This window comes from Pristiophorus japonicus, chromosome 17 (assembly GCF_044704955.1).
Source record: "Pristiophorus japonicus isolate sPriJap1 chromosome 17, sPriJap1.hap1, whole genome shotgun sequence".
NCBI classification, from domain to species: Eukaryota; Metazoa; Chordata; class Chondrichthyes; family Pristiophoridae; genus Pristiophorus; species Pristiophorus japonicus.
Genome location: NC_091993.1, coordinates 107,107,201 through 107,130,405, shown reverse-complemented (window position 1 = coordinate 107,130,405; position 23,205 = coordinate 107,107,201). Strand labels below are relative to the sequence as shown.

Here is a 23,205-nt window from a genome sequence, read left to right as displayed (position 1 = left end):
GAAAATACTTTACCTTGATTGGGTGACCAGGCTCACGTAACGCCAACGCCAGCTCCAGCTCCAGCTCTACGTACGTTCAGACGTGAATGCGTTCCGATGCACATACAGAAGAGGCCTAATACCGCAATCACTGGTGGGCGCCGGAGCAAAGGATAAGTGCGCATCTTTTCACTTCTTTTCAGGTGACCGCCCGCAGGAAGCCCAGAACCGGGATTTCAGGTCCATTTAGTTTCGTACTAGAGAGATTCTCTAGCACTTGCAAGCAAGTAAAAATGGCACATATATCAAGTGGAACAAATCAGAACTACACAAGCTCAGACCCATTAACCTAACATATGTCATGGGTAAATGATGCCAGGGATACTAAGAAATAGACTGGAGGAGATGCTAATCCAAGCAGTACTCCGTTGTGATACAGATAGACTTTCTGTCAGTATCATAAGAACAGTTAGTTAACTAGTGGAGACTAATTCATTGCTTTTTTGGTAGTTGTTGAATGTCATCGTCCTGAAATGCCTGCAAATGGCCAAATGGAGGCAGGATTTGGCCCTACATACCGATATCAGGAGACAGTCAGCTACATGTGCAATGAGGGTTTTGAAATGGTTGGCAAGAGTGTAATTGAATGTAAAGAGGATGGTACATTTGTACCAGCACCACCTACCTGCAAACGTGAGTAACATTTTTCAAATTGAGGATAGAACTAAAAGAAGTGGCTTGAACTTTCCCTCAAGTCTGTTGAAGTTATAAATATCTGAAGTGGATTTTTCTGGGTTGACATTGATATGCTACTTTTTTGCTCCTCTTCACTCCAGCAGAGAGTGTTAAAAATAAATTTGTGCTTTTCAGTTCATTTAAAGTACTGGAGGACTGCTAAAGATACTCCCTAATTAGTCAAAATCCAAAAGTCGGAGCGCATCCTGCAAATAGAAAATCTTAATTACTGCTGTGGGTATTGAAAAGTCTGGCATTTATTCTCTGTGGAAAGGGATTTTTGTTTCTTCAAATAGAAGAGAATTAGTGCTGTTGGCCCTCTGCTTCAGAAGTAGCATTTCTTTGACATTGCAGCAGTGTGCAGCAGCTCTAGTCTCATTTCGCAGCAGACCTACTTTGTGAACACAAGGGTCAGATCTGCCACCTATCTCCAATGGACTTGTCCTTCACAACTTGGTTATTGAGAGCAGGCATTAGAGCAGCTATCCTCTGCAGTATGCACCATGCTTCACATAGGAACACAGGAATAGTTTAGAAGAAAAATGCCACGGTCCATCTAGTTCACCTTCTACCATCCTGGTAGTTGCATGATACAATGATAATGTAGTAGTTGATTAATCATAGCCATCAATCTCTATTAATTAGAACAGACCCTGAAATGACACGAGGAAAATGTCAGTGGTGCAGAACATTGGGAACCATAGGTCAAAAATTTCTTCCCAAGCATGCTACACTTGCCACATGTTATGTCTCAAATTACTCACTGAATACCAAAATATTATCTTCTGAAAGAAATGTATTTGCATTTGAAGGAATCAGTGCTAGTTGCTTATGAGGTAGACTGGAGGAGATGCTGATCTAAATGTAAAGTGTGATCTGAATTCTAACACAAAATAAATTGCACTCTAACTCACTCACTGCTTTTTGATTGGCCTTTACAAAAAGCACAAAGCTATTTTATCTTCTAATTTCCACAAAGCTATTTTATGGGATTCAACCAACACTCCGTGTGATACAGATAGACTTTCTGTCAGCATCCTAACAACAGTCAGTTACCTACTCTAGTGGAAACTAATTCATTTTTTTTTGGTAGTTGTCGAATGTCATCCTCCTGAACTGCCTGCAAATAGCCGAATAGAGGCAGGATTTGGACATATGTACAGATATCAGGAGACGGTCAGCTACATGTGTAATGAGGGTTTTGAAATGGTTGGCAAGAGTGTAATTGAATGTAAAGAAGATGGTACATTTGTACCAGCACCACCTACCTGCAAACGTGAGTAACATTTCTTGAATTGAGAATAGAACTAAAAGAAGTGACTTGAACTTTCCCTGAAGTCTGTTGAAGTTATAAATATCTGAGGTGGATTTTTCTTGGTTGACATTGATGGGCTGCTTTTTTTGCTCCTCTTCACTCCTGTAGAAAGTTTTTAAAAAAGTGAAATTTAGTGTTTTTCAGTTCATTTAATGTTATTCGTTAATCAGATATAAAATGTGAGGTTTTAACAGTACTTTGGTTTGTGGTAACTCCCTCTCCCGCTCCCATCTAGGAATAGATGTTGTACTGTATTGCTGGGCATAAGTTTCTCTCATTTATTACGCATGTAGATAAATAGTTTTTCTTTAAGTTTTATGTTACAGATGAACCTAAACTAGCCAGAGTCCAGGATCATTTAGCACAACACATTGTACCCAAACAACATGAACCACAAATACTATTGTAGTAGGTACCAGAATAGAGAATGAGGCAAATGTGTCTACATATGGTCATTCACTAGCACTGTATCAGTACTTCTCTGATACTTCTACTGGTTGAAGCATAGTTGGGAGGTCAGTGGCATGTTGCAGACTTCACAGTACTATCTGACCAGCAAAGGAGAAGGCGGGGGGGGCATGGAGATCAGTGGCCCTGCCTTCAGAATAAGGGTATTGGAACAACAGCAAAATAGCCTGCGTTGGTCTGCTGTTCAGTATAATCTATCCTGGTTGGACAGCTCCCTCCGAAACCCATACTATTCAGAAACACTGAAACTATATTATAGTCTTGCTGAGAGAGAAATGGTATTTGACATGGTAGCTGCCATATATTTATTGTCTGTTTATACATATAAGGGCCATCCGTGTGTTTGTCTAATGTGTCAGCTCTGCATTCATGACCAAATGATGTCCATTGGACTGTTTTCAGCTAGTCCAAAGGTTGAGCATCTTAGACTAAACCTTTTGGTGAAGATCTTGCGACCACATATGTGCTTAAGTTCCATTAGACCAAGGAACTTGATGCACAGCCTCGATCTATGGAAATAATTTAAGGCAGTCTTTACACTGATATATCAATGATCTCTCCATCCTGAAATGCATGCCTCCATGTAGTAATAGTGCTGTCATAAGGCAACTGCAGAGACCAATTAGGCATTTAGTGGAAGGTTTCATGGGTAAAACAAAATATATGCAGTAGGCAAGCCCAAAGTGTTTTTGTTAAAGTGCTTTTCTACCTTGTAATGTGCATTTGGCCCATCCATTGATGCGAAATGCACTGACTGTTAAATTGAATTGATGAACATGTTTGCAGGTAGTGCTCCAGGAAATGGGTAACTTTTTCAGATAGATGTCGGTATATCTCTTATTATTGATTGATTGTGTATCGCAGCTGCTTTTGATACAAAAGATTCCCTTCCTTAAACCTTTGGGATGTCTTGAGTTATCTGGACTCCTAAATTGTTCTTTCATGGCACCATGCATTTTCATTAAAGCCAATAATAATTGGTTTACATGCATGTACCAGTGTTCTGCTGTGTCTTGGTTGTGTAATGAGATTGTGAACGACAGTTTCAGATTCCCTCTATGATTTCTCCAAAAACTTTGTTTTCAGTTTATTGTAGCAGTCTGTCCATTGTATTCCACCCTAGGGCAGGTCCTAACTTAATTCTCACATGTTAGATTCTTATTGTGGAAGGGTAGCTGAGGTGGTTTTCCATTGCCTCCCTTTTGGTTTTTATCTTTGGAGTACCTTCTAGGTTGGCTGTGAACAAGGCGAAAGAGCCCCACCTACTTAGGGTGGGACACCCTCACCTGTCGGATACAAATACCCCCGCTGGACATCAACCCATTATTTGGAGTGGGTGTACTGCTCTTGGCTCGCCGGCCCTGTCTCGAGTAGGGCCTGAATCCAAACCTTCTGATTCCGAGATGAGAATGCTACCACTGAACTGGTGGTTACTCTGTCCAGACACAGCTACCCTGCTGGATGCCAACCCAGTATTTGGAGACCATATTCTAGTCTCCATTCACTGGAACTGTCTTGAGTGGTGTTCAAACCCATCACCTTGTGACTTGGAGGGAAGAATGCTTCCACTAAGCCAAAGAATCACTCCATTGTAGTAGTATTTAAGCATAAAATGTTATTTTTGAAAGTGAGAACCTTGAACTGTGGGCAAAAATGCTCCATTTTTCTCAGTCTTCACTCAATCTTTTTTAATCAGTGCTATTGGGTGAATTGCTAAATTTAGTCACCAAGATGAGCATTAATGATTCCAAGTGAAGTCAGGTTCCTCCACTTCTCTGTTCCCCATTCATTCATCTTTTAAAATCCAACCAGATGTGTGTCTGACTGGACCATTTGTATTAGTGAAGCCATTCTGATTGTTGTATTCATTTGTTGATCAAGATTGAATAATAGTAAGCCAAGTGATAAGTAATCTTAATTATAACTTGTCAAACTGGGATATAAGTTGGGTTAGTTGCTCAATGTCAGGAATTAGTTCAATTATTAAAACCAGGGACCAGGGATCAAGACAAGAAATTTAGAACTCAGCAGAGGAGGACAAAGGGTTTGATTAGAGCAGGGAAAATGGAGTATGAGAAGACGCTTGCAGGGAACATTAAGACGGATTGCAAAAGTTTCTATAGATATGTAAAGAGAAAAAGGTTAGTAAAGACAAACGTAGGTCCCCTGCAGTCAGAATCAGGGGAAGTCATAACGGGGAACAACGAAATGGCGGACCAATTGAACAAGTACTTTGGTTCGGTATTCACTGAGGAGGACACAAACAACCGTCCGGATATAAAAGGGGTCGGAGGGTCTAGTAAGGAGGAGGAACTGAGGGAAATCCTTATTAGTCGGGAAGTTGTGTTGGGGAAATTGATGGGATTGAAGGCCGATAAATCCCCAGGGCCTGATGGACTGCATCCCAGAGTACTTAAGGAGGTGGCCTTGGAAATAGTGGATGCATTGACAGTCAATTTCCAACATTCCATTGACTCTGGATCAGTTCCTATGGAGTGGAGGGTAGCCAATGTAACCCCACTTTTTAAAAAAGGAGGGAGAGAGAAAACAGGGAATTACAGACCGGTCAGCCTGACATCGGTAGTGGGTAAAATGATGGAATCAATTATTAAGGATGTCATAGCAGTGCATTTGGAAAGAGGTAATATGATAGGTCCAAGTCAGCATGGATTTGTGAAAGGGAAATCATGCTTGACAAGTCTTCTGGAATTTTTTGAGGATGTTTCCAGTAGAGTGGACAAGGGAGAACCAGTTGATGTGGTATATTTGGACTTTCAGAAGGCTTTCGACAAGGTCCCACACAAGAGATTAATGTGCAAAGTTAAAGTACATGGGATTGGGGGTATTGTGCTGACATGGATTGAGAACTGGTTGTCAGACAGGAAGCAAAGAGTAGGAGTAAATGGGGACTTTTCAGAATGGCAGGCAGTGACTAGTGGGGTACCGCAAGGTTCTGTGCTGGGGCCCCAGCTGTTTACATTGTACATTAATGATTTAGACGAGGGGATTAAATGTAGTATCTCCAAATTTGCGGATGACACTAAGTTGGGTGGCAGTGTGAGCTGCAAGGAGGATTCTATGAGGCTGCAGAGCGACTTGGATAGGTTAGGTGAGTGGGCAAATGCATGGCAGATGAAGTATAATGTGGATAAATGTGAGGTTATCCACTTTGGTGGTAAAAACAGAGAGACAGAATATTATCTGAATGGTGACAGATTAGGAAAAGGGCAGGTGCAAAGAGACCTGGGTGTCATGGTACATCAGTCATTGAAGGTTGGCATGCAGGTACAGCAGGTGGTTAAGAAAGCAAATGGCATGTTGGCCTTCATAGCGAGGGGATTTGAGTACAAGGGCAGGGAGGTGTTGCTACAATTGTACAGGGCCTTGGTGAGGCCACACCTGGAGTATTGTGTACAGTTTTGGTCTCCTAACCTGAGGAAGGACATTCTTGCTATTGAGGGAGTGCAGCGAAGGTTCACCAGACTGATTCCCGGGATGGCGGGACTGACCTATCAAGAAAGACTGGATCAACTGGGCTTGTATTCACTGGAGTTCAGAAGAATGAGAGGGGACCTCATAGAAACGTTTAAAATTCTGACGGGGTTAGACAGGTTAGATGCAGGAAGAATGTTCCCAATGTTGGGGAAGTCCAGAACCAGGCGACACAGTCTAAGGATAAGGGGGAAGCCATTTAGGACCGAGATGAGGAGGAATTTCTTCACCCAGAGAGTGGTGAACCTGTGGAATTCTCTACCACAGAAAGTTGTTGAGGCCAATTCACTAAATATATTCAAAAAGGAGTTAGATGAAGTCCTTACTACTAGGGGAATCAAGGGGTATGGTGAGAAAGCAGGAATGGGGTACTGAAGTTGCATGTTCAGCCATGAACTCATTGAATGGCGGTGCAGGCTAGAAGGGCTGAATGGCATACTCCTGCACCTATTTTCTATGTTTTTATTACTTAAGCCAGTTTATACTTGAACCTGTAAACATTTTTAGATTCCATGCTGGATATAATTAAAAGCATTGGACAAGTTCTTCCTGACTAACCAGTCCATTAAGTAAAGCTCCCAAATATGATAGACCGGTTCTTTTACCAAGCACATGTTAATAAACTAAACCAATGGGGATGGTGCTTTTTGTTGTTGGTATTAAAGCAGCAGACCACTAGCTCCGGCATCTTGCACATCTCTATTTCTAGGGAAATGTGTTTCTGGTTTGACAATGACTGTGCAGACATGGTAGCTATTCGCTGACTTTGCATTGTGTAGTTGGTGAAGGTATAAATTCATTTAGACATAGTGAAATGTGTGCTGCGTCCTTTTCTCTATCTGTCAGTCGACCTATTCAGCTTTATCTACCACTCCAATGTGGTCATGCTTTCACTGGAGGGACCTCCAAATTGGGGAAGGAGGGGCAAAATTTCCTTCTTTCCAGTTAGTCAGCTCCTGAGATTTCAAATGAGAGCAGTTTTGGGCTAGGCTGCACTTGCAAAAATATTAGGAAACCAGTACTGCAGCTTTATAAAATGTTGTACTTTTTAATTTTAAAACTAACTTTTATGCCCTATTCCATTACCCTGGTGGAATGGAGCCACAAGAGCTGGAAGCGTTTAACACTCAACTAGAGGAAATTTCACATTAATTCATTACCCTAAACTTTCTGCACTGAAAAACCTATATCAGGACCATGAGCAACCTTGTGAGCTCCCCTGTGGAAGTCCTTTGCTCCCCAACTTCCTCAGTGCTCGCTCCCAGCACTGAAATACTCCGCTCTTCACCCAGTACTAAGTGAGTAAGGTACGCTGGAACTACCTAGCTATGCAGAGTGTCATGTGACATTACTGGTGCCCGTATAAAGTGCATTCAGAAGATTTAGGTAGGGCCATGGAGCCTTTCACTCTTCGGATTAAGTTTTAGATCCAGGCAGATAAAGATCACTACTGTTGGACACAAATGATAAATTATTTTGGTAATACCACTTAGAAAACACATAATGGTGTCTGAAAGATGGAAGTGCCCAGTAGATGATCCTTTTTTGAGACTGGGGCTTCCTATTCAATATATAAACCGTCGGGTAAATGACTTAAAACGTATATATGGATTTAAAAGCTGGGAGAAATAGCAAGTGAGACTTAGCACATGATGAAAACAAAAAATTGACAAGCTCATTCTCTTTTTAGGGACCTAGCCTATCTTGAGTGTTATGGAAAATACGTAGCCTGTATCTAACCTGTACTATTACTGATCTAAGTGTCTGTTCAACGCTTAAAAAAAAATTGGACTCTTTATGTAGCCAGCACAATTATTACTTGGCTTGCTGAACATAAAAATATCAAAGTAAGAAAATGTGAGAATTAACATTAATCTAGTGAGCTTACCCTCTGTGACATGCTCTTTGTAGTGTTGTTGGAGCTATTTGGCCTGGTCACTTCCCAAGCTGAGTCGTTGTGGCTCTAAACCTTTTTAACCAACAGACTTTGTTTTGGCTCTCTTCCATTTAAAAAAAATCTTTTGGAAATGTGTGTAGTATTGGAGATTTTGTACTCAAATAGGAGGGGAAGTGTTTAAAAATCATGGCTAACCTTTTTAAGGTACAGGCTGAACCTTCCTTAGCCGGCACCTTTGGGACCTGACCTGTGCTGAATAAGGGATTTTGCCGGATGAGAGGAGGTCAGCGGCCCGGGGGCGAAGGGGTGCGGGGGAGGGAGAGGGAATTGCCGGAGGTCGGCGGGGCGGGAGGAGGTATGTGGCCCAAAGCCCAAGAGGGCCAGAAGTATTGGCGGCACCAGCGGGAAGTCGGCGGGGCCCGAGCGGGCCCAAAGAGCTGTGGTGGTAATTCACAACCTGGCCATTCATTAAGCAGTCTAATATTAGATTCAATCGGATTATGGTAGCACAATGAAAAACTTAGAGGATTCTGAAGGTGGAGTGGAAGAGATATTTGATAACTTGAGTGAACTACACACTAACACATCCTCTAAGTCAGAAAGATATAGGGCTCAAAATTGTCCCCTGCAGATTTTTGGTGCATTCACCGGAGTTGAGCCGCTGTTGTACTATGAAAAGGGCGCCTAAAAAATGTCCTCCGATTCTTGCTGCTGTGTTGCCTCTCCTGGGGCTTGGTGCAGCGTGGCCAGTGGATTGGGGGCGGAGCTACTGTCTCGGCGCTGAAAACAGTGCTGGGACATGTGCACATGCGCGTTAGAGTGTGCGCGCATGCGCAGTAGCTCCTCGCCCCCAGTGTGTCCTGCACCTTGTGCGGGAGGGACCCGATGCTCGCCGCCCTATCCTTGGCCGAGTGGTCTCCCGCACCGACCGGGCCCACTGTGGAACGCATTGTAAATGTGAAGAATTGTAAGTAAGTGCTGTTCAGAGGGCATGATCATTTATTTAGAAAATTGTACGTCAATAATACAATACCAGGAATCGGTGAGTGTAGATGAACGGAGTCTTGTGTTTTGAGATGAAGGTAAGACTTACTCATATTTTTTATTTGTTATTGAATGTTTATTACTTTTTGTGCTTTTAGTGCTTTGTAAGTCTTGGTGCTTTAGGTACAGGTCATCTCTGCTTCCTTCTATTTTGTATTTGTTATTGAATGCTTATTTTTGTGCTTTGTTTAGAGTTTTGATATGAAGATAGGACTTAGTTTTATTTTTTATTTCTTCTTGAATGTTTTTATATCTTCTTGAATGCTTACTACTTGTTGTGTTTTGTTTAGTGCTCTGCAAGGTCCTCTCTGCTTCCAATCTTGCCCGTATCTCTGGCCGAATGATCTTCGATGTACCTATCTGCGCTGATTTCTTAACTCTCCGCAAGTGTTTTCACAAGCAGCCACAAGTGGCCACATACACTGGCCTAAGTTAGTTTGGAGTAACTATTAGCTGTCCAAAGTGGCCTAAATGGCCAAAACGGGCGTATGTGGCTGGTAACGCCCCCTTTTGGGGGGAAAAAAACAAAACTAAAAAAATCCTAACTAACTCACTTACACTGGCGCAAATTGAACGTGCAAAATGGGGATTTTTAAGATACTCCAGAAAAATCAAGTTGCTCCAAAAAAAACAGGCACTGGGTTGATGTTGGAAAAATTTAGTTTCGTACCAGAGGTTCTCTAGCATTTGGAAGTAAGTAAAAATAGCACATCTATCAAGTGGGACAAATCAGAATCACACAAGCTCAGACCCATTAACCTAACATAAGTCATGGGTAAATGATGCCAAGTATACTAAGAAATAGACTGGAGGAGATGCTGATCTAAGCAGTACTCCATTGTGATACAGATAGACTTTCTGTCACTATCCTATTAAGAACAGTTAGTTAACTAGTGGAGACTAATGCATTGCCTTTTTGGTAGTTGTTGAATGTCATCCTCCTGAACTGCCTGCAAATGGCCGAATAGAGGCAGGATTTGGACCTACATACAGATATCAGGAGACGATCAGCTACAAATGTGATAAAGGGTTTGAAATGGTTGGCAAGAGTGTAATTGAATGTAAAGAAGATGGTACATTTGTACCAGCGCCACCTACCTGCAAACGTGAGTAATCATTTCTTGAATTGAGGATAGAACTAAAAGAAGTGACTTGAACTTTCCCTGAAGTCTGTTGAAGTTATAAATATCTGAGGTGGATTTTTCTTGGTTGACATTGATAGGCTACTTTTTTGCTCTCTTCACTCGTGCTGAGAGTTTTAAAAAGTGAAATGTAGTGCTTTTCATTTCATTGAAGTACTGGAGGACTGGTAAAGGATACTCCCTCATTAGCTTATTACTCCTCTTATTTAAACCCGTTAGGGACCCAGCGAATGACTGCAACATGAATGTCCGATGAAACCAGATATACCAATGGCTGAGGGTTGGGTGGATTAATCACACATCTTTATCACTTTTGCTGCAGGGTGAAAAACTCCTTTATTCTCCAGTCTTGTGCATGTGTAGACTTCCTGTCCCAGAACTTTAATTGCACACTACTTGATTGATCAGTCCAATTTCCTGAATGTGTTGTACGGATAGTTAAAAGGAGTTTGATATGAGCCTCATTTTAATCCTGTCCACCTGGTAGAAACCAGTTCTAGGTGCCATCGCATGGTATGTCATCTTGGAGTCGCAATCCTGGGATATGTGCTGTGCTTCTAGAGGCAGGCAACTAACCCAATATTAGCTAAGATTGACCATCACTTCTCTGTAGCTGTTTTATATTGTTTTTTTAATTTGAATTCTGGTAAATTAGTAACCATGATCTGGCTTATGGTGTTCACACTGCTAAATCCAGCTCCCTTGTTCAAGAGACAAACTTGTAGACCCATACACGGGTCTACGAGCTTGTTGCGTTGTAAATATCAGAAGCCAAATCATGGACACAGTTTTTCCGTAATCTGAATTATCACAGTTCCAATATTAAAGGCATTATAAACCTTTCATTTTTTGTCTTTCTCCCTCACCCTCCAAAATAATGTTTTGCTGAGATCATGGGATTGGGGATGGGGTCGGTCTTGTGCTGCATTGTGTTGGTTTACCAGTCTGCTCTGCCTCTGAAGTGAAATATTTTAATCCCTGAAGCTAAAGTTTTCATTAGACAGTCTGTTCAGAATAATTAACTGTGTTTCATTTTTCTCCAGCTCTTGCATGTGTTCCTACACCTATTAATAATGGGATAGCTCAATCACCACCCTATGGAGATCACTGGGAACGTGGAATGGTCGCAAACTATTCTTGTAATAGTGGCTATTTGTTGATTGGTGCAAAAAGCCTTGTTTGTACAGCAACTGGAGAGTGGGACAGTGACCCACCAACTTGCAATGGTACAGGACTGTAGGATGGAATTTGTTTAATTTTGTTTAGTTCATCTGAAGTTCAGAATCTCAATCAATAGATGATACAATTGTAAATAGCTATGTAAATAAATGTAAATCTGTAAATAATTATGTAAATAAATGTAAATCTGTTCTTTGACAATTCTACTAACCATCACAGATATAACCATCTACAAGTTTTGCAAATCACCCCGAATGAAGCAGTGGGTTGCTGGGAAATGTTAACTCTGTTACTATATGATCAGTTCTTGCATCCTGTGTCATGTATCTTACATTATTATATATAACTGTATCCTAACATGCTATACATGACTGTAATAAGATATGACCTGTAACCACCAGCATACCTTACCACCAGGGGTGCACTTGCAAGAGACAGGTATATAAGGACAGGTCTCAGGCAAGTACAGCATTCCAGAGCTGTGAAATAAAGGTGCAGGTCCAGAGTGACCTTGATTTCACTACATGCCTCGTGGGAATCTGTACTGAGGGGACAGGACTTTACAGCGGCGACGAGTTACGGGATTACAGAATCCACAGAATGGCGAACAACGGGATCAGATGAAAAGTACAATGCGGGAAACAGTTGGGAGGACTTTATCGAAAGGCTCCAGCAAAGCTTTGTAACCAAAGACTGGTTAGGCGACAATAAGGCAGACAAGAGAAGAGCCCAGCTCTTGACCAGCTGTGGCTCGAAAACATACGCTTTAATGAAGGATCTGTTGGCACCCGAGAAACCAGCAAGCAAGTCGTTTGAAGAATTGAGCACACTGGTAAGAGACCACCTGAAGCCAGCGAGTAGCCTACACATGGCCAGACACAGGTTCTACAACTACAGACGCTGTGTGGGCCAGAGCATACCCGACTTCGTGGCGGAACATCGGAGGTTGGCTAGTTTATGTGAGTTCTCCGATGAACTGAGGAGGGAAATGCTGAGAGACTTTTTCATTGAAGGAATAGGCCACGCAGGCATATTCCGAAAGCTCATAGAAACCAAGAACCTGACCTTAGAGGCAGCAGCACTGGTTGCACAGACATTCTTGGTAGGGGAAGAAGAAACGAGGTTGATTTGCAATGCAGGTATGACAACTAACGAAATATCGGAACAAGAAGTTCACAGCACTAAACAAGCTGCTACCCCCACACACAGACAAAACCAGGAGAACAGGCTCTCGACAGCAGGCAGAAGCCATCAAGGGCCACAGGAAGGGCCGTTCACACCTCATCAACCTACAATGCGAGCAATAAACTACAAACTGAGAGAAGCGCAAGAGAGATCAGCCAGATGCAGCTCATTCTTTGGGAACACTTTAAACAATAGAACAGGTCTGTGTTGGAGGTGTGGGGGTGGGCACTCGTCAAGGGGATGTCGATTTCAGCAGACTGTGTGAATATACAGGGCATTTGGCCCGCATGTGCAAAAAAACAACAGCTCGGCTGGTATACGAATCGGATGGGTCGGAAAACAGACCAGAAGATGGTGGGGACAATACCCGGGACACCGATGTACAGCGGGTCAACACGATCAATGGCCGCTGCTCCTACCTTTCGCGGGTACGGAATGGTAGAGAAGGAGGCGCTCGCGTGCGTATACGGTGTCAAAAAGATGCACCAATACCTTTTCGGGGCCAAGTTCGCGTTAGAAATCGACCACAAGCCCCTCACGTCCCTCCTATCCGAGAGCAAGGCAATAAACGCCAACGCCTTGGCGCGAATTCAATGGTGGGCACTCATGCTGGCGTCCTACGACTATACCATAAGGCACAGACCAGGCACAGACAACTGTGCCGACGCGCTCAGCAGGCTACCCCTGGAGACCACGGAAGGGTCTGACGAACAGGACTGTGAGATAGTCATGGCAATCAATGCCTTTGAGTCCACAGGTTCGCCCATGACGACTCGCCAAATCAGAGCCTGGACGGCCAGCGACTCCACATTATCTTTAGTAAAAAGATGTGTCCTAACCGGTGACTGGGCAGAGGCTCGCGATGCCTGCCCCGAGGAATTAAAATCCTTTCACAGGCGCATGCCTGAGCTATCACTACAAGCAGACTGCCTGATGTGGGGCAGCCGAGTAGTCATGCTTCTGCGAGGCAGAGACGCATTTGTCCGGGAGCTCCACCGCGAGCACCCGGGGATCGTTCTCATGAAGGCCATAGCCAGATCCCACGTCTGGTGGTCTGGTATTGACGTGGAATTGGAGCTCTGCGTCCGAAGGTGAACCATTTGTGCCCAACTCAGCAATGCCCAGGGAGGCTCCGCTGAGCCCCTGGCCCTGGCCTACCAAACCGTGGTCGCGGGTGCACGTAGACTATGTGGGCCCATTCATGGGGAAAATGTTCCTTGTAGTTGTAGATGCATTTTCAAAGTGGATCGAATGCACTATTTTAAACTCGAGCACAACCTCCACCACTGTGGAGAGCCTCGCAACCATGTTTGCATCGCACGGAATCCCTGACATATTGGTCAGTGACCATGGTCCGTGCTTCACCAGCGCAGAATTCCAAGACTTTATAATTGACCACGGCATAAATCACGTCAAGACGGCACCATTCAAGCCGGCCTCCAACGGCCAGGCGGAGAGAGCAGTGCAAATCATTAAACAAGGCATGCTTAAAATCCAAGGTCCCACGCTGCAGGGTCGCCTGTCGCGACTGCTGCTGGCATACAGATCTCGTCCGCACTCACTGACTGGGATCCCTCCCCGCGCAACTGTTGATGAAAAGGACTTTAAAAACAAGGCTCTCATTAATCCTCCCAGACATGCACGAAATCGTTGAGGCAAAGTGCCGTAAGCTGACTGAGTACCATGACAGAAATTCGAGGGGGAGATGGAATGAGATAGGGGGGCAAAGTGTTTGTACTAAACTAAGGTAGGTGTCCCAAATGGCTTGCAGGGACAGTAACGGGCAAGAAAGGAAACAGGCTACTGGTAGTACAAATGGACAATGGCAAAACCTGCCGGAGGCATGTAGACCAAGTCAAAAGCAGATTTACCAACAACACTGCAGAACCAGAGGCAGACTACAATGTGGAACTCGCACCACACCTGGTGGACAGACAAAGGGAACAACCTGAGGAAAGGGTAATCCCAACAGACAGCCCAGGCGAGTCAACAACAATCACACCAATCGAAACACAGCCCAGGCGAGATACCAGCAACCACACCCAAAGAAAAACAGACACCAAGGCAAACAACTGAACCACAACTCAGACGCTCCACGCGAGAGCGTAGATCACCTGAGAGACTGAACCTATAAAGACCTTGGGGGAGGGTGATGTCATGTATCTTACATTATTATATATAACTGTATCCTAACATGTTATACATGACTGTAATAAGATATGACCTGTAACCACCAGCATACCTTACCACCAGGGGTGCACTTGCAAGAGATAGGTATATAAGGACAGGTCTCAGGCAAGTGCAGCATTCCAGAGCTGTGAAATAAAGGTGCGGGTCCAGAGTGACCTTGACTTCACTACATGCCTCGTGTGAATCTGTATTGAGGGGACAGGACTTTACATCTTGTAAATTGGTTTGCCTCTAAGCTTTTGATATGTGAAAAATGCCTCCAAGTGACGATTATATAAATCTTGCCACTTAATCCTGTGCTTGGCTGTGGCTTCTAATACATTTGCAAGAAACAGCATTTCTTAAGGTGGTAACATGACATTTACTTAGATTCTCCCACTAACAGTGTGCTGGTTATTCAAAAGTAAGTCAAATTTCAAGTCCCACAACTACAATGTTCTCTAACACATTAAAAAAATTCAAAGAATGAAAATGGCCAATTGTTCTTCAACCTGTCCACTGCCATTTGATTTAAGGACCTTAAACGCAAAGCTTTTTTAAAATCTGCTGATTTCTACAAATCCATTTTATAGGATGGGACCAGTACTCAGTTGTGGTACAGCTAGACTTTCTGTCAGTATCCTAAGAACAATTAGTTAACTAGTGGAGACTAATGCATTGCTTTTTTGGTAGTTGTTGAATGTCATCGTCCTGACCTGCCTGCAAATGGCCGAATAGAGGCAGGATTTGGCCCTACATACAGATATCGAGAGAATATCAGCTACATCTGTGATAAAGGTTTTGAAATAGTTGGCAAGAGTGTAATTGAATGTAAAGAAGATGGTACATTTGTACCAGCACCACCTACCTGCAAACGTGAGTAATCATTTCTTGAATTGAGGATAGAACTTGAACTTTCCCCCAAATCTGTAGAAGTTATAAGTTTAGAAGTGAAATTTAGTGCTTTTCAGTTCATTTTAAAGTGCTGGAGGACTGATAAAGGATACTCCCTAACTGGTCAAAATCCAAAAGCCGACAAGCATCCTGAAAATAAAAATTCTCAATTACTACTGTGAGAAAAGTAATGGAAAAACCTGGCCTTTGGTCTCTGTGGAAAGTTATTTTTCTCTCTTCAAATAGAAGAGAATTGGTGCTGTTGGCCCTCTGCTTCAGAAGTAGCAGTTCTTTGACATTTGGTAGCAGTGTGCGATAGCTCCAGTCTCCCTTCTTCGCAGCAGACCTATTTTGTCCACACAAGGGCCAGATCTGCCACCTATCTCCAATGAACTTGTCAGTACTGTCAGATCTGACTGTATCATATCCTGCATCAAGTCCCACTTACCCATCACCCTTGTACTCATTGACCTAAATTGACTCAATGCTTTAAAATTTCATCATCGTGTTTAAACTTCTGCACGGCCTCATTACTCCGCATCTCTGTAAACTCCTCTAGCCGTACAACCTTCTGAGTACTCTGCATTTCTCCAACTCTGGCCTCTTATGCATCCACCCACTCCCTTTGCTTCACCATTGGCGGTCATGCCTTCAGATGTCCAGGTCCTATGCCCTGGAATTCCCTCTTTGCCCAAGCTTTTGGTCATCTGGCTTAATTTCTCCTTCTGTGGTTCAGTGTCAAATTTTGTTTTATGACTCTCCTGTGAAGCGCCTTGGGATGTTTTACTATGTTAAAGGCGCTATATAAATAAAGGTTGTTGTTTGCCCCTTTATTCCCTTTTTATCAAACTTCTCTGGACTTGGTATATTCAGCTTGGTTTTCTACTGTATTATGAACCTTCCAACTGTCATAAGCCTCCTTTTTCTGTCTCACATAGTCTAACTGAACCCGAGTGAGAGGTTAGAGAAGGGTATAAAGTTAGTGTAAAGGGAGTGGAGTTTGTAGCAAGCTTTGAAAACCATGGTGAGCACTCTGCAAAGAAAGGTAAGTTAAAGACTCTTTATTTACTTAAAAAAAAAATTTTAAACGGCGATTAGGTGTAAAAGTGTCTTGGGAATGCTTTTTACTTTATTTTTTTTATTGAAAATTATTTTTTTAAGTTTTCCCCTTCCCTAGGACTAAATTTTTTAAAAACTGCCCGTTTTACTTAGTTTCCCCTTAACTGCCAAGAATAAAGGTGCAACGCCCATTTTCTTGCTGGGCGATTAGTTTTAACATAAAAGTGGAAATTCTCGCCAGCATTACTTCATTACTTACCAAACGTTAGTGTTTTTCTGAGCGGGCAATCGGGCGTTGAGGGGCTCATAGGAAAGTCTAGCCCTTCATATTGGACAGGCAGTCTGATAGCAAGGAAGTGTTCCTGGTATGAAAGAAATGGAGAGAGAGGGAGAGCTGGTATCATAAGATAGATATGAACTGTAAATTTAAAGAAATCTGATTCTTGACTTTCTTATACAGTGGTGACTACACTCCAAAAGTACTTAATTGGCTGTAAAGCGCTTTGAGACATCTGATGGTCGTGAAAGGCGCTATATAAATCCAAGTCTTTTGGGGTTTTTTTTAAATGTTGCAGACAGAATTACAAAGTTCCAATCTATAACAGGAAATAAGAGTGTAACTTTTATATAATGGTATGGCTAAAGTTGATATTTATAGGATCAATATGTGCATATTGTGCCTGCTGTCAATCTTGTAATTACATTTCTCTACCTAGAAACAAAAATGCCTGTGATGGCTCGTGAAATTGGAGTGAGCAAGCAGGAACCCCCTCCAACCAATGGTACTGTGCTACAGCTTTTACTTTTTCATTTGATAAATATCCAGTTAACACTGTTTAATCACCCAAAATAGAGCTCTAATTAACTTTTAAATGTAGTTAAATGTTGCCACTTCTCCTGTGCCTAGCTGGTATGGTGGAGTTGGCAGAGTTTGTTCTACAGTTAATAGAGGGAGACATGTATGTCGAATGTACCTGTTTACCATCCGGTGTCCCTTTCTGGCAGCAGCTGCAGCTCTGTGTTACTGATGAAACTGTCAATATACTTTGATAATCTCAAGGCCATCTCAAAAATCAAACAGAAAAATGACAGTAAAAATTCCATAAAACTGCTGTAGAAGCAGAGCAACATAAGAGAGCGTGTAATGAGAAAAGGCAATTCAGACAATTTGGTCTTTTCCTTCCATAGACCACGAATGACTACCTCAAACATCGTTGCTCACCATCTCTTCCTGTATTGACTGGGAATAAAATCTGCCATCTGGAATGTAAAAATTCTACCACTTAACCATCAATTTCACAAGTATTGGTATCAAACTTCTTGTCCAATACAGATCGTCCCTGTAGATATGGGAATGTTGCATTAGACATCCTCTATGTGCAACCAAATTAACTAAGCAATCTATCGTCACCCTGGGAAGAAATAATTTGTATCTCCATTAAGCAGTTAATGTTTTCTGTTGCTTTATCTATTAAGTCAACATTATGAGGAAATTAAACAGAGTGTATAACAGGCAGCTGATCCACTACTGCCCTTGTTCCACCACCACTGAATATTAAAATCGGTCTCTTCAAAAAAAATTTCATTAAGAACTTTAATTGCAATGGACTAGTTGGGAACAGATATCACTAACTGGATGTTTTGTACAACTGGTTACTAGTTATTAACTTCCTAGAACCCGTCTTTATTTTTTGCCTTGTGAGTCTCAAAACTATTATATGTGTAGATAATGCAGTTTTCACAACAGAAGAAAATCTGTCTGAAACAGTCAACAGCTTGGGGACTATTTACTCGGTATTGATTTGGTGCAACACTTTGCATATTTAGCGCTGCAGCATTTAACATTGCTTTAGAAGGTGGCAGAATGAGCAGTGTCCTATGATTATGAATATCCAACCCCTGTGTTTGTATGTGGTTTTTTTTGAAGAGAAGAGACAGCATCAGGCTCATCTTATTAGCTCTGTATTAATCTTTAGTTATTGTGCACACTTGCTCCTTTATAGAATCAGACCGTTTACAGGTGTAATTTTTATTATTACCTGGGATAATGATCAGGGAAAATAGCAAGTAGACAGAACAGCAACTCTCTCCACTAAGCAATCTATCGTCACCCTGGGAAGAAATATATATTATATATTATAACTCTCCACCCAGTGGTTCTGTATAAAAGTTCTTTCCTACACAATTCAAATAGTGTAGTTAGTTCTGTTGCACATTTCTTATTTAAGTCTCTAGTTTAGCTTCAACATTGTTAAATGTTGCCTCACTTCTCCATTCTATCTGATAATAGGACACTTGGTACATGTTAAACATTGCATACATTAAATAGCTGTGAATTTGTGTGTGGTCGATTTCATCTTTGTTTTATTTACTCCTACAGCACAAGAGAAACACGGCCTTGGTAAGGAGAATTGGATACGTTTTTCTTTATAGATCTGGGTTTCATCATTGTACTGATTTTAAAGCATTTACTGATGTTTTGAAAGCTATCGATCAAAATTGTATACGGTATTTGGAAATTGTACATTTTACATGTCATTCCAAAAAGTCAACATAATAATTGTGTACATCTTCAGTCCGGATGGTCATTTTGTCAACTTGAATGAAGCAATGGCAGCCTAGTGGCATTTATTGTGTAGCAGAGATTGAGGGTGGGTGATTGCGGGGGAGAGGTGGTTTGATTGGTCTGATCATGGGGAGAGAAGCAAATTAGTTTGGGTGGGGGGGGTTACTCCTACTCATCTTGGCCCACGAGCAGTGCTGGGGAAAAGCACTTGCTTCTTCGACTCAGCAGTCCTCGCTTTCCTTTAGCTGCCAGGTTTCCTGGCTCGGGAAACCTGGCCAGCTAGCATTAAAGCTAGAAGAGAGAGAAAATCTGAGGGAGGCAGGCAGCCTCAGTAAAATAGTTAAATGAGTCACCTGCCTCCTGGGACCGGGTTGATTGCCCACCCCTTGTCCCGCCTCTCTTAAAACTGGAAGTGGCAGGCTTGAAGCGGATTTTAACATCCTACCCATTTTGGGGGATTAAAATGACCCCTTCATGTCTGAGATGCTTCTATCTCAGTAGGGCAGTTCCTCCATTTTGTCACTGATTCAAGATGTCTCCTTAATTTAAAAACTTCGTGAAGCTTATGTTACATTCGTTGTGTAGTGAAAAATTCTTGCACTTTTGACTTTTATATTGAAAGTGAGAAAATTCAACTCTGAAACTCAAATTTTAGCCTGTAATTGGATGCAAATTGACTGCAGAAAAACCTGCAACATGTTTACCTTAGTTATACCAGCTGTCTATGAGCACTTTATAGGATGATACTGAAATCTGGCACTTGCTGGGAGGCCGTGATTTCATAAAGTATTCCCTGCAAGCATTATATCGTACTCTAGGCAGCAGATTGCCTAGAATCACCTCTAATCTCACCGTTTAGTAATTTTAAGTTTATTACATGTATCTCTTTTATAGATTTGCATTTACTTGTAATAAACCACCAACTTTCAAAGAAAGTTCAGGACAGCAACAGGTAGAAGTTGAGAAAAACAGATTGACAATATATCCAATCACTATAAAAATGAGGAATATTCACTTTTTTCTGCATACAGCAATTAAACATTTTTTCAATCATTGTCTAACCTTGTGTATTCTTTAAGGAACTACTGGTATTATTATCAGTTGTATTATTGGTATTTGTGTTGGTGTTGGCGGTGCTGCTGGATTGTCCTATTATAATAAGAAACGGTAAGAAACTTTTATATTTGTGTCTACTTTGCATCTTCTAGAAAGCCATAAATACACATTGCTTGGTTCACTTTCATTCTTTGCTTTTCCCTTCCCACACTTTGCTTTTCTTAGCTCTGCTTGATTTACTGAGGCAAAACCATTTGTGAAAAACTTCCAAAGTAAATCTACTTCTCCATAGAAAATCATTTAACTGGTTTTATATGCGTTGACAATTGACCACGGGTTTGCTTCTTGATGACCTCTAACCAACTGACTAAATTGCCTGAATTCCCTGCACCCATGAAAATGTAAATCAAGGATTTCTGTCTAATCTTGCATTACATTATTCATTTTTGGTGGCTTTTCTTAACATAAAATATACATACACCTGGTAACTTAAACCATTTGGACCTCATCCATAAGTGCCAGGATGAAACTGGAAGCCACTTTGCCAGTGCTGTCACTCTGATTTTTCAAAGTTTGGTGATTTATTTATTATCTCAAATCTTTGAAAGTTCTGTGCACTGAACTGTGCACTAGTCACTGTGCACTTCTAGGCCAATTACCATTATATCTTCCACCCAACTTATGTTTATGGCTATTTTTGCTCAAATTGCTCCATCTGTGATGTAGTAAATGACTTATCCCTGGCTCTGTTTGGATTAACTCCAATTCCCAAAGTCTCTGCTCTCTCTTTAGTGATCATTATTTACTCTTTTGCAGTGCATTCCACACTTGATATTTTCAGATTGTATAGGATTGTTATTCCTCTTTTGTGCAATCATTGATTTCTGGATCTTGATCTCTTTTCAGCAGGCAATAAAAATTCTTCAGACATCATTTGTTTTCATCTCTTGTATATCATATCTTGTATATGGTTCATCTGCTGACGTCCTGGTTCTTGTTTCCTCTCATTTTAAATCAAACTAATTTATCACTTTTATTAAAGCTATTTCTAATGGTTGGTTTCCTCTTTCCTGACTTGAATACTACTTCACTATATGGGGACGTTCTAATTCATTTCACTCCTTAACAGGAGACAAAAAAAGCTTTCCAATAGTCTGTCAATCTTCTTCCCTTTTCCACCCTCCCTTCCTTGCCCCACATATAATGTCTCTTGCAATTAAAGTTGTCTTGAATGGTAATTAATTACTTTATTTCTTGAATAAAGTGGCATTTTTGTGCTGCGTATGGGCTGTTGTATTAATATTTTACAAATTTGGTTCACAATATGCTCCATTATTATTGAATTTTCATTTGTGCTTATCACGTTGCCTTTCCAGACAACGTTTCAACTGTAAGAAGGTTCACATCAAGCCTCAACCCCCCAATCAAAGCCAAGTGGAGGCCCATTTTGAAGAGTACTGTGATCACCCAGCATGATCTTTAAAGAAGTCAAATTTAAAATGATAAAAGGTAAACCTTTATTGTAAGTTCTAGTTTCCAAACTGCTTTAAATGATTTCACTTTTGTTCTGGTACGGTGTTAAATATTTATCCTGGCCAACGTTTATTCCTTGACTAATATCACTAAAACAGATTACCTGATCAATATCTCATTGTTATTTGTGCGATCTTGCTGTGAGCAAATTGGCTGCTGTGTTTACCTACATTATTACAGTGACTACGCTTCAAAAAGTACTTCATTGGCTGTGAAGCACTTTGGGGTGTCCTGAGGTCGTGAAAGGCACTATATAAATGTAAGTTTGTTCTTTCTACTCTGTATGGCACAGCACCACATTGCACGGTGCATTTACCCACTGCACCACTGGGGGGGGGAAGGGGGCTGGTGACCAAGCCAGTTATGCACCAGCTGTGCTTCACTTTGTGGCTCTCCGATGTAAAGGTAAAGTGGTGGAAATTGCACCAAGTGACTGGCAGGGTTGGGAGATGAGGGTGTCGAAAGCTGAAGCCAAGGAGGTAGCATTTCCAGAGAGAAATTAAATATTAAGAAAATATACAAATGACGAAAGAAAAGAGCTGACTCTCTGAGCATACTAAACGAAGGCATGGAACCCAGCCCAGATGGACTATATACAATGATGTTTGAAGATATGAATAAAATCGGTTACACCCTGATGAATATCTTCAGAGAATCATTGAAAACAAGAGTGGATTTAAGAATTGAAGAAGGGTGACTGCAATGCCCACTTATTGGGGTCAAGTTTTGGCCTGAGTTGCTCCTATTTTTTTGGAGCAACTAGTTTAGAATAGAGTATCTTAGAAATTGCAATTCTCGACATTTAGTTTGCTCCAGTTAGAACAGTTTCATTTTGGAACAGATTTTTTTTTCAAAAGGGGGCGTGTCCGGCCACTTACGCCTGTTTTGCAAGTTTAGGCAGTGAAAACTTACTCCAAACTAACTTAGAATGGAGTAAGTGTAGATTTTTGTATGCTCAGAAAAACCTTGCCTACATTTTAGAAATCAGGCGTAGGTAACGAGGAGGTGGGGGGGAAGGGAAGTAATTACATTCAACAAATAAAGAGCCATCCTGAATAAAAAATTATAAATAAAGCAAATAAAAAATATTGAATATTCCTACCTGTGTGAAGCAGCAGCAGCCTTCGAGCTGCGGTGCTTCAGGCAGGCCTTTCATGCAGGAGACAGGGGTGGCGTTAGTGTCACGACGGCAGGCGAAGAGGCAGCAAGCAGCCTTCGAGTTGCGGAGGAGGCTGAGGCCATTCGGCCAGGAGACTGGAGGGACATAGTTGGGGCCACACACATAATGCAGCAGCCTCCACAGCTGTGAATTTATTTTTATAGGCTGCAGGCCGTTCGGCCAGGAGACAGGGTAGGCGTGCAAAGCACTGGGAGGGAGAGCCAGCCAGTTTAAAAGTAACATTTGTAGTTCAAATATGGGTGCTGCATTATCAACACTACGGATTATGCAATGGTTTGCCAGTAATTCACTGCATAGGAGAGAAATGATTAG

General features: G+C 41.8%; 1 protein-coding gene across 2 annotated transcripts in view; it reads left to right on the top strand.

The window, feature by feature from the left end:
* The window catches only part of LOC139227886 (P-selectin-like), a 70,297-nt gene that overhangs the window by 38,706 nt on the left and 8,386 nt on the right, over positions 1-23,205 (top strand). For both annotated transcript variants that reach the window (XM_070858998.1, XM_070858999.1), the window contains 9 exons: positions 490-672; positions 1,808-1,990; positions 9,854-10,036; positions 11,116-11,298; positions 15,299-15,481; positions 17,275-17,340; positions 18,939-18,959; positions 20,204-20,291; positions 21,557-21,689. In XM_070858998.1, the coding sequence (XP_070715099.1) occupies positions 490-672; positions 1,808-1,990; positions 9,854-10,036; positions 11,116-11,298; positions 15,299-15,481; positions 17,275-17,340; positions 18,939-18,959; positions 20,204-20,291; positions 21,557-21,656 (1,190 nt within the window). In that variant the 3' untranslated portion in view covers positions 21,657-21,689. The remainder of the gene's footprint in view (positions 1-489; positions 673-1,807; positions 1,991-9,853; positions 10,037-11,115; positions 11,299-15,298; positions 15,482-17,274; positions 17,341-18,938; positions 18,960-20,203; positions 20,292-21,556; positions 21,690-23,205) is intronic.